The sequence below is a fragment of the Durio zibethinus genome, chromosome 22 (assembly GCF_047325235.1).
Source record: "Durio zibethinus cultivar Kanyao isolate XHJ-2024 chromosome 22, ASM4732523v1, whole genome shotgun sequence".
Lineage (NCBI taxonomy): Eukaryota > Viridiplantae > Streptophyta > Magnoliopsida > Malvales > Malvaceae > Durio > Durio zibethinus.
Window position 1 is genome coordinate 17148787 of NC_143183.1, and position 24182 is coordinate 17172968.

At 32.1% G+C, this 24182-nt stretch overlaps 2 protein-coding genes across 5 annotated transcripts; one reads left to right on the forward strand and one right to left on the reverse strand.

Annotated features, from left to right (window-relative positions):
- The first annotated feature begins 9118 nt into the window (after positions 1 to 9118).
- Positions 9119 to 12715, forward strand: LOC111306697 (GPN-loop GTPase QQT2-like). The gene is made up of 7 exons (XM_022904504.2): positions 9119 to 9211; positions 9376 to 9493; positions 9633 to 9747; positions 9885 to 10111; positions 10395 to 10685; positions 11796 to 12001; positions 12104 to 12715. Exons 2-7 carry the CDS (start codon positions 9398 to 9400, stop codon positions 12387 to 12389), a joined length of 1221 nt encoding a protein of 406 aa, XP_022760239.2. The 5' UTR covers positions 9119 to 9211; positions 9376 to 9397; the 3' UTR covers positions 12390 to 12715.
- A 969-nt stretch (positions 12716 to 13684) lies between these two features.
- LOC111306695 (uncharacterized) lies at positions 13685 to 21522 on the reverse strand. Of its 4 annotated transcripts, none has more exons than XM_022904502.2 (7): positions 21432 to 21522; positions 18398 to 18903; positions 18130 to 18300; positions 15481 to 17746; positions 15000 to 15115; positions 14691 to 14803; positions 13685 to 14084 (listed from the first exon to the last, which is right to left on the reverse strand). In XM_022904502.2, exons 2-7 carry the CDS (start codon positions 18870 to 18872, stop codon positions 13977 to 13979), a joined length of 3249 nt encoding a protein of 1082 aa, XP_022760237.2. In that variant the 5' UTR covers positions 18873 to 18903; positions 21432 to 21522; the 3' UTR covers positions 13685 to 13976. The 4 variants fall into 4 exon arrangements, with proteins under 4 accessions (XP_022760237.2, XP_022760235.2, XP_089607834.1 ...); XM_022904500.2 differs by having other exon boundaries at positions 21391 to 21522; XM_089751708.1 differs by lacking the exon at positions 21432 to 21522 and adding an exon at positions 20283 to 20414.
- Between the last annotated feature and the right edge of the window lie 2660 nt (positions 21523 to 24182).

Consider the following 24182-nt stretch of genomic DNA (forward strand, 5'->3'; position numbering starts at 1 on the left):
CTTTTTATCAGAGGGTCAACAACTTTTGAAGTATAAAAAGTGATTTTTATTTGAAAAAGATCAATGGTTCATTCAAATATTCAAATTGAATATTCGAGATTCTCATTGAAAGGTTTTCAAGATTTACATAATTTTTTAAGATTCGCATAAAGGATTTAAAGATTCACATCAAGGATTCAAATATTCACATTTGAAAATCTTAGAAATTCACATCCAAGATTCAAAGATTTTTAATTGAAAAGTTCAAATTTAAAATTTAATCTCTTAAAGATTCGCAAAAGATACTCACCTTGAAATGAAAAAGCCCTCTAAATAAAAGCTATGAAATTTTAAAAACTGGAACAGCTCCTTAACCAAGGTTTACCAATTCTTCTTAAAATCTTTTTCTTCATCTAAAAGTTTCAAACTCTGTATTCGTAAAGTTTTCCTCATACAAGGATCAATGTCTCATCAAAAGGCTTTATTTTTGCAAAATATTTCTTCAATCGAGGATTATTACCTTACATATTTTTCCAAAAAATTTCCATTAGAAATTAAAATCTTAACTTTGAAAATTATCCTCCACTAAAGATTAAAATCTCATCTTTAAAAAAACTTATCATCAAGTAAAAATATTTCACATCCTCACCATTTCAAGATCAAACATCATAACTTTTTACCAAACAAATTACATGAGAGTAATGTTTATGAATGCAATGCAGAAAACAATATTTATGAATGCAATGTTAAAGAATGCAACTCTAATTGTGGTAAAAAATGTTATCAAGATCATTCCAGTGTCTTCATTCTTCAAGTTCACCAATCTTTATTTTTCATTCTCTTAGGTGATCATAATTGCCCCATGATCTCTTTTTAATCTCATCATTCATGATTTTTCTTCTCAGCTTTTCAATATTAATGATTTTAGAATTAACTTACAAATTCCATCAGCTGATTCATTACCATTTCCATCATTTGCTTAAAACTTACAAACTCCATTAACTAATTCATTGCTTTTTTCATCACTTAGTCACCATATTTGGAAAATATTTTCTCAAGCTTCTTTCACCTTTCACCTTTCTCATTTCATTTTCTTATTTTCTTTGTCATCTTGGATTTTTTTTCAAATGAATGCAAGAATCTTTTATGAACATTATCATTCATTTATTTATCATCATTTTACTTTTATGACAAATATAATGCAATCATACATCTCCTCAATTGGTTATAGGGATGCAAAAGTTGGTAAAGAACAAAAAAAATTAGAGAAAATGGGTATTTATTCTTGAAAGGAATAAAAGAAATTTGGTCAATTAGAGATGAATAAAAGCAAATCACTTTAGTTGTTTGGATGGGATATCAACATCCAAATAATTAATATTCAGACAATTTTGAATTCCAATTCAGAATTTTTTCTCAAAAGCTCATTCTATTGAATTCCCAAATCATTGAGCTTATCAAACCTTGCCCTAATTTTGTAAAATCTTTAAATGACATTAATCTTTTCAACTCAAGCATTTTTCACCTAAATCGCCTTTTCAGGTTTTTCATTTGAGTCTTCCTTTTTCCTTATTTTTCTTTTTTTCATATATTTCTCATTTCTTATTTTTCTTTTCATTTCTTTTTCACTTCATTCATTATTGACATCCCCATCTAATTTCAAACCAATCCCAAAATACTAGAACAAATCATGATCTCATTGTCCTATCATAAGCATACCTTAGTTCAATATTTGACTCTTCAATTCAAGCATTCATATTTGATTAAAATAGACTTTTAAGGGATGTAACATAGACTAAGATGAAAGATTATGAAAAAAAAGATAAAATAGGCTCAAAACATGTGTTCGAAATGTTATGAACCAAATGATTATTTCATCATTTGAAGCATATTGGCATTTTTCCCATTTCTTCACATTTCCTTTTCCTTTTCATTTTTTCCAAACTTTTATTTTTCACATCTTTTCTTTTCATTAGTTTCTCTTTAAGAATAATTTATTCACAAAGAGTTTCTTCTCCTTTGCACATTAAATCATTTGTGACATTTTTTTTTCTTTTAATGAAGGGTTTTTTTTTAATCTTTATCATTGAGACCTTTTGTGATATTTTCTTACAAACAAATATTTTCTAAAATTTATCTCCTAATGTGGAGTGTGATATTTGGTTAGAATTTTTTAGAGAAAGAATCATAATAGGCTTAAAAGGTAGCAATGGATAAATTTTATTTTTTTAAAAGGTAAAAACAGATGATCATTTTTTATTTCAAATATGAATACTTTCTTTGAAGACCATTTATTAAATATAGACTTGCTTGTGGATAAATCATCCTGAAGGACCATATACTTATGAGATATCTCTATTTTGTTTTTCAGTGAATGGTTAAACAATCTTCATAACTTGTTTTTGAACTTCTTTTACACAACTTACTCAAATAATCTTCACAGATCAAGTTTATCAATATGAATGAGTTTTTAAAATTGAATCCTATATTATAATAATTATTGTCTGAACATTCATTATTTGAAATGTGAGAATGGGTATAGGAGAAAATATGGGAAAATAGAAGCATATAATGGTGATTCACCTAAAAGAAAAAATGTTATGAAAATACATCTTATTTGTCATTTTTATTAAAATGATAAAAATAAAATGAAATCCTAATATATATATATATATATATATAAGAAACCTTAACATTATGTTAAAAGAAATCCTAAAATGAAAAGTACTTTCTAACTAGCCCTTTCGTATCCTTCCCAAAATTATACCATTGGGTGATCGAGCAAAAGGTCTTTATTGATATTCAGCCTCCCTAATTCATCGAAACTCACCAAATCTGCTCAAATTAAACTTTTCACCTTATGCTTAAAAGTATGTCATGTTTTTATAAAATGACCAACCTTTTTATTATGGTAATTGCATGTGGCATTAACATCATACCATTTGGGATAGAATGGCTTCAATGGTTTTAATTGAACTTCAAATACCGAGTTATTCTTGACTAGTTTTGAGAATAACTCTATGTAAGTCATGGGGAAAAGATCAACACGAGCCCTTTCTTGGTTATTTCAAGATGTTCTCAAATCACTTGCTTGGTTGTTAGACCTTAAAGCTGATGTAGTGATATGACTAGGCTCATATATAGGTATTTGAAAGGTCGGTTGGTAAATTGATGCATAAGCTAGTTGTGAAACAAGTTGGTAAGGAGTTTACACAATACTATTAATAGTGAGATAGTAAGCAGGATGAACAGGTGGTAGATATAGAGCGTAGCTTCTAAATTGTTGCCCTTCAAAATTCACAGCTTGAGTTTTAAGTTATTTTTGTTTAGGCATCCTTCATTTCTTTATACTGGTGATTTTTTTTAAGCTTGCCACTCTTAATGATATTTTTAATAATTTTTTTTGAGATTACCATGTCGGTAAAATTTTTCATTGCATTCTCTATCATCCTCTCATAGTAAAATACTTTTAGAGTGCTCACAAATAGTACTGTAATTTTTTTTTCAGCCAAAGGTGGCTGAACTTGGGTAACTACGTCCCTTCACTTTTAGACATATTTTTTGAATGACTCAGTCACTTTTTTCTCTATGTTTTGCAAAGAAAGACGGTTTAAAGTCAAATCTGTAATGTGCTGGTACTACGTAATGAATGTTTTTGCTAATTCTTTCTATAAAGTAATATGAATCTTGTCCAGTTGCACGTATGATCTAGCAATGGAACCAATTAGGCTATTTTAGAACACATGCATCAATAGCTTTTTATTGCTTATGTAAGTTGTCATTTTTTGCAATACATGGTAACATAAGTTATAGGGCACTTTATACCACGCACTTCTCGAACTTTGAAACTTTAAATTTCAATGTCTGGGACTAAACAGAGCCCAACAGCATCCATGAAACCATATAAATTAATTTTTTCCACTACTGCAACCTTTTTTTAATCATGTTCACCTTCTGGTTAGCTTTTGAGTCCTCCAATGATTCAACCACTTTTAACTTCATCTTATGTTTCTTTTCAGAGACCTAGATTGGTTCTGAGGCTTTCTCCCTAAAGACTAGATTAACATAACTTTGGAATTGACCTTGTGCAGTAGTGGATTACATTCCTGGGTGGGTGTATGGATATATCCCAGGAAAATTTTCTTGTGTCCCTTGAGAAGGCTGGCCTTGATAAAGGCTAAATCTTGAAGGGTACAAAGGATCAATAACATCTTGCACTGTAAACTCTGGCTAACTTGGAGATTTCCACCCTTTTTCTTTTATTTAGTTTATTTAGGGCCTCCAAGATTTTATTCAATTCCCTCTTGAGCTCTTTTTAAACTTTCTCTATCTTGTCAAAATGATTGGAGTTTTCCTGCTCCATTTATCTGACTCAGACTCTGATGTTGTCTTGGTGGTGAGTAAGGTTCTTGGACAATAGCACTATTCTTGAACCTTGTATACCATAATTAGTATGCTTATATTACTAAATGTGTATGCAAAAAAAATTCAAAATTAACCTAACCTTTTTTTTAAGAATATCATATGCATAAATGAATGAATACATTGAATGCTTGACATAAAATTATGATACATAAACACATGATTGTATGCACAAAAATGTATGAATGGGTAAATGAATGCATGTACTAATATTTGTCATATTATAATGCATGGATAAATACATATGTTAGTGATGCTAGATTAAAATACAATATGTTAGTGATGCTAAATTAAAATACAACACGCAATATACAACAACTTAACAATAAATAAGAGATAAAATAAAACTCAAAAAGTTCACTCATATGTCCTAACTAGGGTTACATTCTAATGATGGGTAAATATGGCTTTAACCTAATGTTGGCTTTTTATTTTTTACTACATGTGGTTTGGGTTAACACTAAAGGTTACCAAATTGTTTCTCACTTCATTATCCATCACAGATTAGTAAGGTATTCCAATCCTTGCCCATTATAGGTTACAAGCAAAAAATGTTCAATTTAAATGAGAGTATTTTAGTAGCCTAGGTGAAGATATAAGATCTCATGAAAGTGTAGGTATTTTACTCTTTTCTAAGGGACGAAGCTTAGGTATATAGCTTATGTTATGCAGATTATGCAAATGCAAGTGAATAATAGAATAAATATTAAAAGCTTAAAAATAAATCAAAAAGAAAAAAATTTTAGGACATTCAGCTTGGATAGCACAAATTTATTTACCGGCTTGACTCTTGGTTATCCCAAGTAGAGTCGCCAAACTATCATAATGTATAAATCCGTAAACTTATAACTAGACTTGACTTTAGGAGTCGCCACAAATCTTTTTTTGTTTAGGTACAATTGGTCACTTAAACAAATCTGTCCCATTTTAAAGAGATATGTTAGCTTTGAATTGATCCTTATTTTGAAATAATAAAACATTAAAGCTAAATAACCTTGATCAAGATTTTGAAAAAGAATTATTTAGTACATGTTCTTAAGTTTTATATTTTGATATTAAATAAATAATATGATTTTCAAAGTTTAAACAAACCTTTCTTGGTTTCATATTTCTTAAACCAAATCTATCTTTAAAGATTATTTATTTGAGCTTAAATGAAAGTTCAATTATTGTTTTTAAAGTGAATTTGTTCATTTTGAACTTAATACAATTTTAATAATATTGGTTTTGAGAAATAGATTAACTTAAGAAAGTTGTTTTACAAAAACAAAGTTTTCTAACATTGAACTTATTTTATTTTTCTGTATTAATTCACAAAGTTTTAATATTTGAATTTAATATGGTTAGAAAGCTCTTTGAATCTACTTTCTAATGGATTAAACAAAATCAAAATCAAATTTTCTAAAAAAAGATTTTGAATTTTTAATAGACGCTCTGTAGTTGTCTAAAAATTGCATAAAAGGTAATTTTGAAAATTCACTATAATTCGTACACAATGAACTAAGTGATGAATTTTGATATGGATAGAAAGCCCTTTAAGTCTAGTTTCTAAATATTTAAATAGTTTGTGATTTGAATTTGTATAACTCAAGTTATGATCAAATTAGTAAGTAGAGTACAAAATAGGAAACAACCACTCAGCTTGGACAGGATCAATCCCCTTAGGGAATGGATCGATTGCTTTTTTACCCAGAAACGAATTTTTTGTTGAAATGACAAGAAGTGATCAATCACCATATGTAAGGGATCGATCACCTCATTAACTAATCGATCCCCTACATAAAGGGATCGATTGAGTAGGCATTTTCAAAGGCAAAATTGGCTTCCAAAAGTGAACCAATCGATCCCCTAAAGGAAGGGATAGATTGGATCTAGGCAAGATCACTCCAACGGCTACTTTTTCATGCTTCCAATGGCTATTTTCTTCTCTTAAACATTTTCAATAGCCATTTCCTCAATTTCTCTATAAATTGAGCACTCCAACACACTAAAAAAGTTGATGGATCAATAGAGCAAGAGCCAACAAACCATATTTTCATTCTCTCAAATAATTAAGAGTTTTAAGAGCTTCAAAGCCTATATCTTTGTATTTATTATATCCAAATTATATTTGTTATTCATTCATCATTTTCTTGTACTTAAACTTAGTAAATACTTAGCCTTAGAGAGATTGTTCTATTGTTTGCAAAATTACCTTTGATATATAAAGGTAAAAGAGAATAAGAGGTGAGGTATCCTCTTGAGAGCTTTGTAGTGAGTTGGGTAAAATACTACAAAGGGTAGATGTTTCTATCTTAAGCCTTAGAAAGAAAAAGATAGGTTATATTTTCAATTCAAGAATAGTGGATTGAAGCCTTGGTGTGAACAATCAAGAAGAGAGGATATAGGTGCCTTGAAGGACCGAACCTCTATAAATCATTATGTTTGATTTCTCTATTCCTATCTCCTTACAATTTATTATTGTTTATATTGGATTTTAGGTTCATTAATTGTTATTGTTTGTATTATATTTTCATCAAAAGTGCTTATTATTTTAATTTATATTCAACTATATTGAAATCATTGTTTGGAAAGAATTTAGAGAAATCCAATTCACCCCTACCATGGATCACCATCTCACCTAAAAAGATAACACGATATCCTAACCTTGACTTAGGTATCTTTAAATGATATATTCTAATTCACAAATTAGATCTAAATTTAGGAGTACGGTTACATGTGAGAAAGGTTATATCACCTTGATAACACCCATCGAAAGATGGTACCAGTTTGATTTCATGTAATTCAAGCCTTAAAATATTTTTGAATTTTTACCAAGTAAATTTAATTATTGAAAATTAATCTTAAAATTACTCTAATTGTTTGGTGGTGATTTAAGATAATTTTTTCACCTTAAAAATATTCATGGAGACTCATGTCTCACTTTTAAGAAATTCTATCATCAGATATATTAACATATTTTTCAAGACATTATTTTTTAAAACAATCAATAAAATCCTCCAATTATTTGGTAGGATTTTATTTTGATGCATATCCATCAATCGTTTGGTTGGATTTTTATTTGAAAACCTATTTACAAAATTTTTTTTAAAAATTATCATTAAATTTTCTAATAGTTTGGTAAGAATTAATTTAGAAACTTAAATCCTCTAATCATTTGGTAGGATTGAAAATTTATTTTTTGAAAATTCATTATGAAATTCTCCAAACCTTTGGTAGAATTCATAATTCAATATTTAAATTCTACAATCATTTGGTAGGAATCATGAATTTATTATATAAATTTATTTTAAATATGCATAAAAGAATAAAAAAAAACAACTAAGTAACATAAATAGATATACAAATAAAGAAAAAAAAATAGAAATTACCAAATAAATTGGGTTACAATTAATTCCAAAGCACGTGAGACTTTGTAATTGTGCTTGTCCACTTCAATTTACTAGTTGTTGGAACTAGTTATGATTTGGTCTTCTTATTGGATTGGATCTTCAAATTGGGTTAGTCTTTTTTTACTTTTCCTACTTCTTCACCTCATTGTCTTTTTTCTTATTTTTCTATAAAATAGCCTATGACTTCATTGGCGCCCCTCGCCTATGGTGATTGCCTTTCTTTTTTATTTAAACAAAAATCAAACAAAAACCTAAAATATATATACTTGAAACCTTTGAAAATTTCCTTTCTTTTTGGTTTAAACAAAACTCTTTCTTCTCAACTTGTTTCTCCAATACAAAACTCTCAAAAGAAAATCATAATTATCCAAACCTAAAACATTAGAAAAGACTAAAAAAGACTCTTAATTTTTTTACTCTTTCTCTCTTGATTTTTTTTAATTGATTTTTTATTGTTTTTAATTAATCCTAATGGGATCTTTTTATAGGCCTTTAATCCCAATTACAATAGAAAAATGAGTTTTTTTTGTTTGAATCTCCTAATCAACTTTAATATTAGATTTTTAATCAAATTCCACCTCTTAAACCAATTCCCTTTTATAATCCTTTTTAAATTAGAACATTTTCAATTCAATAATCCAACCCTCTTCAAGTTTCAATAAAATAATTCTTTTCTCTTTTTTAGTTTTTTTTAAAAATAATAATAATAACTCTAAACTAAATACAATACCAAAAATAAAGGAAAATTCAAAGCTTAATCTTAAAAGATAAATTGACACCGGATTAAATAAGATGTCTACAATAGTCCTTGTAAAAAGTAATGTGATCTGCACAAGAGTAAGTTAAGATTATAAATGACTTCTTCAAATAATTAAGTTTAAATAGTTCAAAAAATTAACTTTGCTTAAAAACTGTTTCACTTTTCTTTTAGGGTAAATATATAAATATATATTTAAAATAATTAAGAAAAATTATTTGATATACTATCAATATTTTAACTCCACAAGTAAAATTTAATAGGATGACATATGTCTCACTTTTTTTTAATTAATTTTTTTATTTTTTAAATATAGTCTAAAGGATTTATATTACCTTATTGACCCTACTTGTAAAATTAAAAAAATTATACTAGCAATTTATTTGATAATTTGTTTAAGTAAAAATACAAGCAATGTAAAAGCCACAAGACCTAAAAAGAAAAAAAAATCCCCTTCGGGGTGGGTTATCAATTCTTTCTGGGCCTTCTTCAAGCCCCTTAAAAATCAAAGGCCCTTTTCAGCCTTTCACCCATTTTTCTCTGCATATATATAGTTAAACCGAAACTAAAAAAGAGTAAAACCCTCATTCCTATATTCCCTTACGAACTGGAAACCCTTCAACTCCAAACTCAAAGGCATTTGAAGAATTCCAGTAGAGAGGTTCGTTTTCATCCCTTTTTTTAAAATCCATTTTCCCATTTCTTTTCTGGGTTTGTCCTTATCTTTCCATTTCTCTCTTTTTTTTTTCTCTAGAAAATACCTTTTCTTTGTTCTTAGCTTGATAGTAACTCATAAACATTTTCTGGGTTTTCGTTTTTATTCAGGAATAACTTGATTTTACAGAAGATGGAAACTGATTCTGAGTCGGAAAAATCAAATGCTAAAGCCCCAGAGGAAGGCACTTCAATGCAAATGGATTCCCAAGAATCCTCGGAACCAAAGGTACCTAAAAAGGTCCTTCTTTTTATTAAGTAATTTCAAGTTAAACATTTGAAAAGGAAAACGAAGCTCAATTATTATTATATTTTAATGCTGGCTAGTTCTTGTCATTAGCATTTGGTTATTTGATTCCATTATGTAGGGAGGCAATGATGAAAACGAGAAGCTTGCTGGTATTATGGACAAACTAAATATCGAGTCATCTTCGACCGGTTTCAAGAGGAAACCAGTTATTATTATTGTTGTTGGAATGGCAGGTAATCCTAGGAACCTGAATTGGGTGGTTTTATGTTTGTTATACGTTTGCATATTTGGTCTCTAATCGAAATTCAGGTTCTGATTAAGTTTGTTTGAATGAACTTGAAAGTTGAGATATGCTGTTTGATTTGATTAGGGAGTGGGAAAACAACATTCCTTCATAGGCTGGTTTGCCACACTCAAGCTTCGAATATTAGGGGTTACGTGATAAACCTTGACCCTGCTGTAATGACCCTTCCATTTGGTGCTAATATTGATATAAGAGACACAGTTAAATACAAAGAAGTGATGAAGCAGTTCAATCTTGGACCTAATGGAGGAATCCTTACATCACTCAACTTATTTGCCACCAAGTTTGATGAGGTAAATCTTCTGCATTAGATTTTCTGATGTGAATTATCAATACGATGCTAAGCAATTTATTTCATAGATTTTACCTCTTATCTATAACAGTTCATGCACATAGATATGATATGATTTATTTAGAAAAAAGAAGTTACTTGCATCAGTGCATGTGCATACAGATTTGTTTCTGTTTTTATCATCTTTATTCTCTCCATTGGTGTGCTTGTTATATTTTTCCATATTTTGGTGCTCTTGACACTTTTCATTTCTTGGGAATGACTTTGCAAATGTCTAATCGCAGGTTATTTCAGTAATTGAGAGGCGAGCAGATCAACTCGACTTTGTTCTTGTGGATACTCCTGGGCAGATTGAGATATTTACATGGTCTGCTTCAGGAGCTATCATTACAGAAGCATTTGCTTCAACTTTTCCTACTGTAGTCACCTACGTAGTGGATACACCTCGTTCAGCAAATCCGGTTACCTTTATGAGCAACATGCTTTATGCTTGTAGCATCCTCTACAAGACACGGTTACCTCTTGTGCTAGCATTCAACAAGACTGATGTCGCACAACATCAGTTTGCTTTAGAGGTATGGTTAATTTCCATATTAGATGGAAAGATTTTCTTTGGGATAAGGATAATATCTTGTCAATTGCTTCTGTTTAGTGATTGGTACCCTATGGTATATGGTTTATTCCCGAACATAAAATACAAATATCTAAAGGATTTAGGAGTAACTGAGATGTTGGAGTTTAAGTATAAAAAAGAAACATGCTGGTTGCTTTGGGTGGGGGCCTACTTGGGTCACACTTGCTACCTAAAGCCACCACTTCCTTTTTTTTTTTTTCCTCTTCTTGCAATTCTTTGATTTCCTTCCCTTGCTACCTTTTCATTACTGTTGTATTTACTAGCCAATGTCATAATGTTCTTTTAATCCTCATAGACAAATGCTAGGAATCTGAGGCTTGATTATAGGGTAATTGTCAAGCTGCCAATGTTAGTGACAAGGAGATACGGTGTTTTTTTAGGTTCATGTGATCTGGTGATAGTTTTTCCTTGTTGCTTTAATTTGAACAAGCAGATTGCGTTTGACATTTAATTTTAAGTTTCGTTACATGCCTGTATCTCCTTTTTTTTTTTTCTTGTTTAGTTTATTTATGACAAAGGAATAAAGTCTTTAGTGGTCTGAGACCTCTTTTCCCACCTTTTTCTTAATTGTTTAAATTGCTTTTCTTATGTTTGTTTCTCTTTTCTATGCATTCACACACACACACACACACACGATATTTATGTATTGCTCTTTTCTATGTGTTACAAAAGATGCATATTTTACTTATTTCTGGTGGCAGCTGTGCAAACATGATTGATCTACAACCATTCTATTGGTAATCGAACTGTCATAGAAGGATTTCACATCCTCTCTTGCTCCTATTCTATAAGGACCCACAGCAGGGAGAGTTCAAAACTTTGAACCTTTCCTGATGATTTACCAATGTTAAAGTGATCTTGAGTTTCATAGTTAATATAATTGTTGAAAAATGTTGTACTTTTTCCTATTTTTGTTTTTCGTCTATTTGTTCAGCATTCTAAAATTTTATTTATTTCCAGCTTTCCTGCTGTCACTCAATATATAAAATGAGATTTTGGATTTGTTATCGAATTGTTGTTTTGAAGAAGAAAAGCAAAATCATTTGTGCAGTGGATGGAAGATTTCGAGGCATTTCAAGCAGCAATAAGTTCTGATAGTTCATACACATCAACTCTAACTCAGAGCCTCTCCCTCTCTCTTGATGAATTTTATAAGAATTTGCGATCAGTTGGAGTGTCTGCAATTTCTGGTGCTGGAATGGATGAATTCTTTAAAGCTATTGAAGCCAGTGCTGAGGAATACATGGAAAATTATAAGTATTGCCTTCCTCTTTTATTTTCGTAAAACCATTTGGGGTGTTTTACAGTATAATAATTAACCGAAATTTGTCTTTATTGTGCTGAACCTTGTCTCCATAGGGCTGATCTTGACCAGAGACGAGCAGAAAAACAACGTCTAGAGGAAGAACGCAGGAAAGAGAGCATGGACAAGTTGAGGAGGGATATGGAACAATCCAGGGGTGAAACTGTTGTCTTGAGTACTGGTTTGAAGGACAGAGATGGAAGAAGAAAGACACTGGTGGATCCAGAAGATGAACTAGAAGAACCAGAAGAGGAAGATGATGACTATGAGAGGTTCACTGAAGAGGAGGAAGACCTTATAGACGAGGATGAAGATGAAGAGGTTTCCAGGTTCTCTTTCTAACAAATGTTAAGCACTGGCAAAAGCACAAACAGAATAAAAAAGGTTTGTTGTAGCACTAGATTTTCTTTGAACTAAGCTTTGTAGATGACCTTCAGCTTTGACTATTGACTGAACCGTTAAGCAGTTTTGGATGAAAGTTGTAGGTATTGGTACTAGTCTATCCTCAGTCGTCCAAAGAACACAAAACAGTGGTATTGCTTGCAAAATGTTTGTATAGTTGATCCATGCAATACTTAAGCAAATGTTATAGTTTATGAATAGAGATTGCAGATCGTTTAGATGCACGTTAAAATCATTATGAAAGTCATTTACGGGTTTGTGACAAAGTAGTTTTTTTTTTCTCTGAGTACATAATCCAGCTTGTAAGCAGCCTGGTAAGAGATTTTACCATTTTTGATTAGTTTAGGAGAAGAGAGAGTTGATCCTTGGCCATTCTTGACCCTCTGCTGGTGGTAATAATTGCTGATTAGGCATCAAAGCTAAAAGTTCATGTGAACGAGGATAACCATGGAGATTGGAGCATTATCTCAGACTCTCAAAAATTGTAACAGCATGATCACAGCCTTCGGGTCCCTTTATTTTTTAAGTTTGGAAGTCTTGCTACTATTAAGTAGAAAAAACTATTATTGGTGGCATTTCTAGACCAAAACAGATTAGACCGTAGAACATGATGGTATATCTGAAATTCAACCCATGAATTAAGCGCAGGGTTGGCATCGGGTCGGGTTCGGGGCGGGTTTTGCTCGCCCCGAACCCGACCCGACTTAATGCATAAAAAACCCGAACCCGACCCTACCCGAAATTTTTTTTGTTTTTTCATACCCGAACCCGAACCCGACCCGACACTATATAAACCGTACCCGATCCGATCATACCCGAAATTAATAAAATATTATTTTTTAAATATAAATATTTAAAAATATCATTATATAAATATATATATAATTAAAAAATTAAAAAATTAATTAAAAAAATTATTTTTATATATATATCGGGTCGGGTAGGGTCGGGTTTGCCTAAAACCCGACCCCGACCCGACCCCGACTTTGTCTTCATGCTACCCGACCCGACCCCGACCCGACCCCCGATTTTCAAAAAAAAAAACCGACCCTAAAAAATCGGGTCGGACCGAAACCCGTCGGGTACGGATTTTTTTGCCTTCCCTAATTAAGCGGCAGATGATACGCTCAATAGGTTTTTGAAGAATGAATATTCTCGTGACAATTACATTCTGGATTTTTTTTTAATCAAATCATAATAATTTAAAAACTTATTTCCCAAACCATTGTATTTTTAGACTTATTTCTCAAATATCATTGCCATGTCAACTATATTAACCATTCACTCCAACAGCCGTATCCCCTTTACAATACACATCCTTCCTATTGTGATGCTTCTTTTTTATTTATTTATTTATTTATTTATTTTTTCATTGTTCTGTTTTTTTTTCCCTCGAACCTTGTTAAAGACTATGAGATCGAAACTCTATGACTAAACTCTATAATCAAATTCACTCCCATTGCCGTGTCCCCTCCACAATGGAATGCATGCAAACTGCTGAAACTAAAAAATAAAAAATAAAAGACCCTAAAAGCCTAACGTTCTTCTCTCTTTAACTTTCATTGTCAATTCTTCCTTAGACGGAAGCTTGCCACCATTCTTTGTAGTTGCACGCAACCATGCCATAAGCTCATCCTGCCAAATGCATGTATAGTTTGGTTAGACTGTTTTCTCCAGCAAAATATGAAATACCGAATGAGAGTTGGAATGGGGTTTTGTAGATCAAAATGTTTTCATCCTATGTAATCTCTCTACCGAGTTGGGGTTTTAATCTGTCATTAAGCTAATAGAATTGACTCTCATCCTGAGAGTACGGTAATTGACACGCTTGACTATTGTGCTATCATGAATGGAATTTCAATGGATGCCAAGAACTAATTTCAAGGAGCTTGCTAATAGCTACTGGAATAAAAATATGTTAAGAAATACCTCTTGTTCTCATTTAGAAGAGGTTAATCATAGGTAAAGTTCACAAACAACAAGGGTTTTGAAAGCATATGACTAGTTTGAATATCTGCAATGTCTTGACGCTTCTGCATTCAACTATCAAAGTCAAATCATAGAAAAGAAAATTCCTTTGGCAAGGGTGACTAGATATCTAGAACATCATCAATTTGAATGCCAGTAAATTTCCTTGTCAGCATGACCACAATTCATGGTACAGGGAAAAAAAGAAAAGAAAAGAGACCCTCATGGCTTACATACAAAGAAACAGGTTAGAAAATGAAGTCAGATTTTTACCTCAAGAAAATCGTGGTTGGATATGTATTGGCTCTCAACCAAGCATTTTGTTCCCCCTACATTAACAGAGACAGAATTCTTGGAATTTTGCTCTGTATCCTGTTTGCATGCCCCTGTGCATTTAGAAGAAGGAGAATGAATTCATACAAGATAAAAGAGAAAACAAGAAAGATGTCTCTACAAAACTTATGCATCAACAAGTACACATCTAAATGAGGCACTAACTTCCTAACAAAAACTGCAAGTATTCTAGTAACAGAATTGAAAACTAAACAAGTATGAAAAACCACAATCTACTCAGTGTCATACCAGTTATGCAGGCAACATAATATCCAGTTCCCCCTAATCCTTCCTCCCACTTTCCAAGCCGCAATCGCAGGAAAAACCCTTCAAGATGTGAGAGTGATATTTGCGAATTCATCCACCTGATGTCCATGTAGTGTTAAAAATTGATATTAAGTTTTAGGTAATATAAAAGATACTAGCAGCATACAACTCCACTCCAATGAATCATATTCAGTTCCCACTCTTTTAGATACTTCACAGTCAAGCTCTTAAGGCTCAACGTGTGTAACGGAAAGCAAGGGATGCTTTTAATTTTATGCAATTTAGTTTATCTAAGGTCATTCTATTTTCCTGATGTCATCAGCAGAAACACAGTGGAGAGAAACTCTGATTCCACAACCATTTGTCCTTTCAATTGAACCTATATCCCCTACCTTTAAGCAAAATATCTGACATACCACCAGTTAAGAAATGACTTCACCAATGAAAATGATGGTCTACTTACTTCAGGATATCTGTCCGTGACAACTGAAGCATCCTAACAGCATTTAAGATTGCCTTTGGCATATCTGAAACCTGCTGACTGATGAAATTACCCCAAGGAGTGATCTGGTTTTCTTTCAACTCGCTTTCCTGGGAAATGGAAGCTACATGTTTCTTGTTCACATTTGTGCTTGACCTCATTTTGTCTGCAGTAACCCCACAATTAGTACTGGGGCCCTTTCCAGTATCAATTCCATGGCAAAGCATACCTACAGTAAATGCTTCTTGATTGTCACCTAAAAGTTTCTTGTTCTCTTCAAATCTTGAATGACATTGCAGTTCACTGAGATTAGCCAAGGAAGCTCTACGTGCTGATTGATGTTGACCTCTTGATGCACTAGGGCATGCAACAGCCCAATGACCAAGCTCAAAGCATCTAATGCACACACAAGGTAGTTCTTCCAATCTATTAGATGACTTCATATTCCTCAGAATATCTTTGATCTCATTATCTGTTATCTCTGGACAATACTGCAAATGATGTCCTTTTCTTCCACAAAACAAACAGGTGATAGTTGAAATTGTATTGGCTGATACACTGGAAGGAATGATGTGTTTGAGGGCATCTAATCTCTTAGCAAAAAGAGAAGCTATTGCCTCTGAATCTTTTAATCTAGTGGAGGGTAAAGCAGGGATCAAATTACATTTGGATTTATGGTCATTTTGGATTATAATTTTATTGAACCCAATTGATGCCTCTACATCAGTAGCACAAGGTAATTCTTTACCAGAAGTGGTTAGCGGCTCTTTGGCACATTGCTGCCTAGCCTCCACGTTCCTGATGTTGCTAGAAACATTAACATTGTTCTGGGAGCAAGGAGTAAGCTTCATGCAGTCGCTCGAGCACTCAACAGCCTGACTGGTATCCTGGTTTAACAAGGAGGTAGTAGACTTAGGAGTAAACCGAGTTATCCACAAGCTCCCTAGAAGGTTGCTTTTGTAACCAATGTTATGAGCTGTCTTTCCTTCAGATGGTGGATCAGGATCAATGTTCTCTGGGTTCATCACCTTACGTTTATCCAAAGAACTGGAGCTTGCTCTATCTTTCTCCACACCCACTGCCAAGTTGCATGAATTCTTATTCTCTGCAGAATTTCCCTCACTATTTCTCGGAGACAAATTCATGGAGGAAATCTTTGGCTGGGTAGATGAACCTGCTCTACCACCAGAAATTGGTTCTTTGAAACTTTCATTTGATAGAAGAAATACTTTATGGAAGTTAAAATTTTCTCCATGACAGGCAATTGGAGTAGCATCAATGTCACAAATCTTGTTAGACACCTCAAGCCCAGTTTGATAATTTTCATTTTCTGGTGTTCCTTGGACCTTAGTCTTTGGAGAATATATTGAGTGGAAAATAGATTGAAAGCCAATATTTCTGCACCCAGGACCATGGTTCTTATCGCTTGTGTTAAGATTGTTGACAGGACTCTCATGTGACTGATTAGGATTAGCAGCAGTAAGCACCAACAACGGTGTCTCATCTTTCGATTTCAAAAACCCTTTCACCATGTTTGATATCCAGTTCATGAAGGAGCTATCTTGTTTTACAAATGATGAGGAACAAGGACTTTCATCGATTTGCTTTTTCACTCTTTTGTTCCCCACAATCAATTGTTGCTCAAAGCCCCATCGTTTTTTGCCTGTAGAGAATAATCCAGCACTGTTACAACTTTCAACACTCTCATGGCTGTCATCCTCCTCTTTTGACATCATTCCTTTAGCGTCTCCATCAGATAAAGCTTTTTCCTTTCCTTTTCTTCTATATCTATCGATTCTGCTGTTAGTTGGAGAATGTTTATCAGTAGACATCCTCTCTGGTGTTATCTCCTTATGGTGCTGAAAGTTCTTTTCATTGTCAGATGCAGATTCTGAACCTGAAACTTTACTTGTTGCAGCACATGCATTATCACCTATCAGAGTCTGCAAATCATTTTCGGCAGTTGCCTCAAGTTTTTCCATAGTCCAAAGACTAGAAAAAATGCGCCCCTCCATCTTACTTTCCCCATTTTTCTCCAGTAATGAAGCCGATTTATCTTGTTTTCTACAAGGGGATGTCAGATATGTCTCTGGAGGTCCACACGCTTCACATTCGTTGTCAGTATGAACCTCAGATGCCAAGACAATCTCCATTCTTGACAACTGAGTCCCACTGCCAACATCTCTGGCTCCATTAGCAGGATAGTTGAATAAAGATTCAACTTGTGCCACATCTGGTTTCATTTCATCTGTTTTATGTTGAGAAAAGAATATATCAGTTAAATATCAAGTGTGAGGAGGGAAAAGGACAAAAGATCAGCTCTATTCAACTAAAGAAAGTAAAAACAAGCCATTACTTTAGCAATGACAAAAAGAAGCAAGAACATAAATCTAGAATGCTGTGTATCTTGTGTTTAGCAAAAGTATAGGAACTGCTCCAGAGTTTCCTGGAGCACTCATGGTGAGTATAGGATTCTTTTTATCATGTTCCAGAATTTTTTATATATATATATATATATATATTCAAGACCCTCTAACAGTTTATCACACAAAACAGAAGCTGTGAGACTTTCCAGGACATGTTACTTTCTCAAGCTACTAAACAAGGAGAAAAGACATGATCATCAAGCACCTGGTGAACTTGGAGAATTGTTTTCCATTGCCTCAGCTATTTCAGCCACTTGGCTATTGTCTGGATAACAGAAATACGCTCCTTTATGATCTACTAAATCGTTCTTTTCAATACGATTTTCATCAGATTCTCCTCTCTTTGTGCTTATCTCCTCTACAAAGCCAGCAGCTCCTGTAGAAGGAGAGTTTCTTGGCAATTTTAGGGTAAAAGGAAGGGAAAGATACGAGAACATAGAAAATAAATAAACAAATGAATAAACTTAACATGCCTTGGAAAGAACTATCATTATCTATCTGCTGTTCATGACACAACCTGATGTCATCATTATCCCCAGCAGATTTGTCCGAATTATCTATATTGGCAACTCTCGTTTTCATATTGTGAAATGAGGATATGGATGTATTGAAAATTTCTTCATCCATAGGCTTGTCATTACTTGACCTTGCAGATGTATTAGTTTGTTGTGGTGAAAGAACCACATTGCTTGGTCCTGCACCCCAAACAAGGGAATGTTTTTTATCAGAAAAACTGCAGTCAGTACATTTGAGACTGGGACCTTTCTGTGGAGACCAAACTAATTCTGACAGGGGGTCAGAGGCCACAAATGCAATGTCTATCCTTGAAGCTGCATTTGCACCTGCACCGAGATCATTGCTCAATCTTCTCTGAATGCTGTGATTGGAATACCCCAGAGCAAGTCTTAAATCGGTCACCGATTCTATGTTCTCATTTTCCACGTTCATTTTTGTTGGATGGGCACTTCAGTTTACAATCCTGAAATCCCAGAAGCATTAATATCAGGTCTTCCTTGTGGTGATAACATATAGAACTGTTTCCAAAAGAACAAAATATTCACCATTTTCTCACATGCATTTTCCTAAAGGGTAATATCATGAATGAACCCTGAACTACAGTAAAATACTTAATGTGGTACTTTAACTTTAAAAATTTCTAATGTTATACTTGAACTATGAATTTGTTAACTAATGTGATACTTGGAGGGTTGTTTGTCCACTATATATCATTATTTGAAGCTAGCTACATTAGAGGTGAGTGCCATATTAGTTAATAGATTCATAGTTCAGGTACCACATTAAAAATTTTTAAAGTTCAAGTACCACATTAAGCATTTTACTATAGTTTAAGGATCATTCATGCTATTAACCGTTTCTTAAAGAAAATTTTGTTAGAATTCGACAGAGGCATATGAGGGAATTGTTCAATGAAATTTCTAGCAGCATTGATACAACTTGAAACTTGATCTGGATCTAATAGAACTGAAAATTATACTCTTTAATTTGCATTCAGAAACCTCAGGGACCATATATAACTTAAGAACACAGAAGATAAGATATCATATGGAAATTCATTTCTCAAAATGAAATGAAAATCTTACAGAATTCTTTCACCATTCTCCTGGAGAGAACAGAATTGAATGTGATAAGCAAAAAGCTACAACCCGTTTATTAACAAATGAATCCACTATTAACCTTTGAACTTGAACAAATAAATTTGCATGGCTTACATATCACTAATACATGACACTATGCATTGACATTATGCATCATTAGTCCCTATTTTTACTGTGAATAATTATCCAAAAAAGAAATTAACAACTGAAAAAGATTTTTCAGTTTTTTAGGCATAAAACCAATAACTATTAAAGTCTATGGAATTGTCACTAATCCACTCTCCATATAGGACATTACTGGATGATATGTCATGAATTTATGTCTTCGTCCTCCATCACCCCTTCAATTCTATTTTGAATAAATTTATATGCTGCCAAAGGACATGCTACAGAAAACTCCAAAAGGCATCGATCAAAGCTAAGTTGACTGGAGCATAGCAGGTTAAGTAGTAGTTTGGTCTGATATATAATGTAGCAAGGGAGCCATGCCATGAATATGCAACTTAATTAACAGAGTCATTCTACTTTTGGCAAACACTTCATCAGCGCATGAGGATGTGGAACACCAACAAGAAAATCTATATCAAATGCAAGTCTATGATGTAAATCCAATATTAAGCATTCTAATTTCATTCTAGTAGCCATATGGTAGTCAAAAGGTATAACAACTTGAAGATGATGAAGAGAAGAAAATCGTAACATTATCCAGGAGTTGGCAGCATTGCGCAGAATAGATGCTTACAGCTCTCACAGTAACAACACTCAAATCCCTTCGCGTGATAATTTGCATTTTAAATCAACATAATAATTTTCTTCTATGCATTCTCTGGTGTTTCCACTGTCATTCATAGCTGAGATCTATACATCAGTGTGATTCCTGACACACTATCTAGAAAAGAATAATAACGAAAATGAAAGTGATAAGGATATTAAAATGCTGCTAGTGACTAATCTCTTATCCCAATGACTGCATAGAAAAGAATTCTAGCACAGTTCAATAAATATTCAAAACAAGATATGGTTCTTACTCAAATATTTTGGTAAAAAAGATTTTACTTGCGATGTTTGTTGATCATTCAGTTTATATAAGGGATCATGTGATCAATCAAGGACTGCATGTAGAATCACAAAGCCATAAGCCAGTCTTCCTGTCGTTAATAGACCAGTTACTCCACTTGTTGCTACTAAGAAAGCAAGTTTATGGAACCACAAACGCTAGCTATTGATGCAGCTTATTAATTATTTACTTGGCACAGGTTTGGTTGAAGTTAATCTTAGCATTTTCTTCACATAAATTGGCTTCCCTCAAAAACTCAATCCTGTAACTACTTGAATAATTGCACCAGAAACCACTCCATCTTGAACATCTTTTCAAACCATACACCTGAATTAATTGAATTACTTGAAACTCTCCAATTAGTGAACTTAACTAAGTGGAAAAACAAACTAAGAAACATGAAAATATAGGAAAATACAGAGACAACTTATTATTTTCATTGAAAAAATCTTCCTAATAATATGATTCAAAACTTGCATGGCTCACAGATGAAAAGATTCAATACATTGACATAAACATGCAAAAGAGAGAAAAGATAGGAGATATATGAGCAATTATCTACCACATGTGCACCAAAAAAAAAAAAGTTATCCACCACACAAATTGACTGCTCCACAATAAATTGGCAGTAAAATTTACAACAATAAATAATTGAGAAAGCAATCAACCATAGTATGACTTATGAGGCAAAAAAATAGAAGAAAATTAGCATACCAGGTTCAGATAAATGCAGATTTAAGAAAGAAGTAGGAGCTGAACCTAAGCAAAAACTATCAAAAATTGAGAAAAATACCCGAGTGAGAAAAAAAGCCTGATCTATGGAGACCCACATACCTCTTGCACCCTAAATCCATGAAAAACATAGTATAGCTAATTCCTCTTGCAGCTTCTTTTTATTACAACCCTGGAAAAGAAAATTACTAACAAAAGTAGCTATCAAAAGAAGAAAACAATTTATATGGATTTTTGTGTAAAAAAAGAGAGGTTTTCAGTTAAAGTGACTGCCAATGCCACAGTTACATGATGTATAGTTGCCTTCCAAGCTTTTTACTAAGATTCTCAAGTATGAGGTTCAGGACTTGCCACGTGGGCTCATTGCATGCCAATGACACTAATGAAGAGATTATATTATGTCTTTTGATAGTAAAAACGGGGCAGCTGACAATTGCTTCCAATTTTCATCAAAAAAACCCAAAACAAAGAGTAAAGAAACAAACTTTTCTTTTCACGTGCCATTAACTTTTGGGATTTTCTGTTCTATGGATAACAAAATTAAGTACCACTTTTGCCAATGATGTACAATAAAGAGAGGATTATGACTTTCTTTTTTTGCTTTTCTCAATGAGATCGAATCATCTGTTAGTATTATTTTTTAAAGATTACTCCATCATACTTAGTTTGGTTGTTTAAGACTCTAAACACTAAATGTCAAAGGGCTCTATGATCTATATCATTGCCCAACTCAAAAGTCATACATAATTCATTCAAAACTACATTTGTTCTACGGATTTCACTTGTATTTAGTAGTTAAAAGTTTCTAAAAAATAAGAGTTAATGCTAAGTGATTAATTATAATAAAATTTTAATATAATATATAAATTTAAAAAATTTTTAATATAATACTTAAATTATAAATTTATTAATTAATCTAATACTTATTTATAACATAATTAATTTTAAAAGATGACATATATTGGATAAATAATCTTTCACAATCATTCGTAATGTTATTCCAAAAATGAAACATGAATAGACGTATATAATATATATGTATGTATATGTTAATATTTTTATGTACTTTGACATATCAGGATGAACAGATCCAAAGGACTCTTATCTATTTGGTTTTGCTAATTATAGTTGCCAATCATCTGATTTCAGTGATGTATTTAATTGGTAGGAATACTTCTGGAAAAAAGGTACAGTGGTTATATGAATACGGTACTGGGAGAAATATTTGTAAAATCTATTGAATCATGAGTTAGAGTTGTTGACTAAAAGCAAAACAGCAATTTTCCGGTTCATTCAATGAACAAATTCAAAATTAAGGTCGATAACGGATTAAATCGGAGTAATTTTTTATTTATTTTAAATTTAATTTAATTTTATATTTATAAAATTTGAATTCAACTCGATTTAAAATTTTTTTATTTTTTATTTATATTAGAATCTCATCTAAATCTAATCCAATTTAATATTATATAAAACATATTCGATTTAATTCGATCCGATTTGAAATTAATAAAATATTATTTTTAAATATAAAATATTATTTTTTAAAATATAATATATATAAATTATATAATTATATAAATATATATAAATAAAAAATTAAATGATTAATTAAAAAATAATTTTTATATATTATCGGATCGGGTTGAATTTGTTTAAAATTTGAATCTAATCCGATCTCAATTTTTTTTTTAATATTATTCGATCTAATTTGTAATTTGATTTTTTTTTTTTTTAAATTGATTCTATGAGATCATAACGATTCAAAAACTTAACGGAAGCGGATTGAACTACCAACCCTATTCAAAAGTGCTTTGAATTTTTTTTTTTTTAAGCACTCGGTGTCAAGTCACAAAATACTCTTTAGTCCCACATAAGAACTGGATTTTTTTTAGACCATATCTTAACAGGTAGATCAAAGCTTCAAATAAATGTCAAAAAAAAATAAAATGCAAAACCATTTTTCAACCCTTTGATTCTCATTAATTGAGTGCGGGTCTGTGCTAGTGGTATAAAGAAGATGCACAATTATAGTCTTAAAATATTTTATGGATGAAAAAAGTACAAGCATTGTTTTGTCGTTTCAGCATATAACTCACATGCATACAATACTGCATTGTCTTCTGATTTCTTTTAGATATGAAAATATGAGGATCATAATTCACAGAAACTAATCATGTATGCAAATAAATGACTGCATATGCATGTGTTTGAGATTACTAATATACAAATACATATGCATGAAATTATTGAGATTTGAATTTTGAACACTTCAATTAAAAAACGTTTCATATAATTTTTTCTTAAAATTTCATACAAGATACACTTATGAAGCATTATACGTGATAATGAATTAATCATAAATCTTTAAGTATATATGCCATGTACATATGATATATATAATTATATATGTGCACATACATACATATGTATATATATGTACTCAAATTGGTGTAAGTAGCTAAATTTTGCCACGAAAAAGTGAGGATCATTTGAGAACAGATAATAAGCAATTTGACAATTTGAATGATGTTGATCTTCACATATTGTTGAATGGGGGTCCCATTTTCACAAAGGAATAAATTTCATTAGATAATAACAGGGGTTAGGGATCTGGACTTTCTCTGGTCCTGCATCAACCAACAGCTTAGAGTCTGGACCATCTCAACACCACTAAAACTCTACCCACTAGAAGGTAAGAAAGTAGGATGGTCACTCTCAAAACTATCCTTTGGGACATGTCTTGAGGGGTAGGAACCATGCATTTCTGATGCTGTAAAATGATCCATGACAGAGGTTTCTATCACCATAATGGTTCTATAAAGAATGGTTGTTTTTGAAGGTTTTCCAATG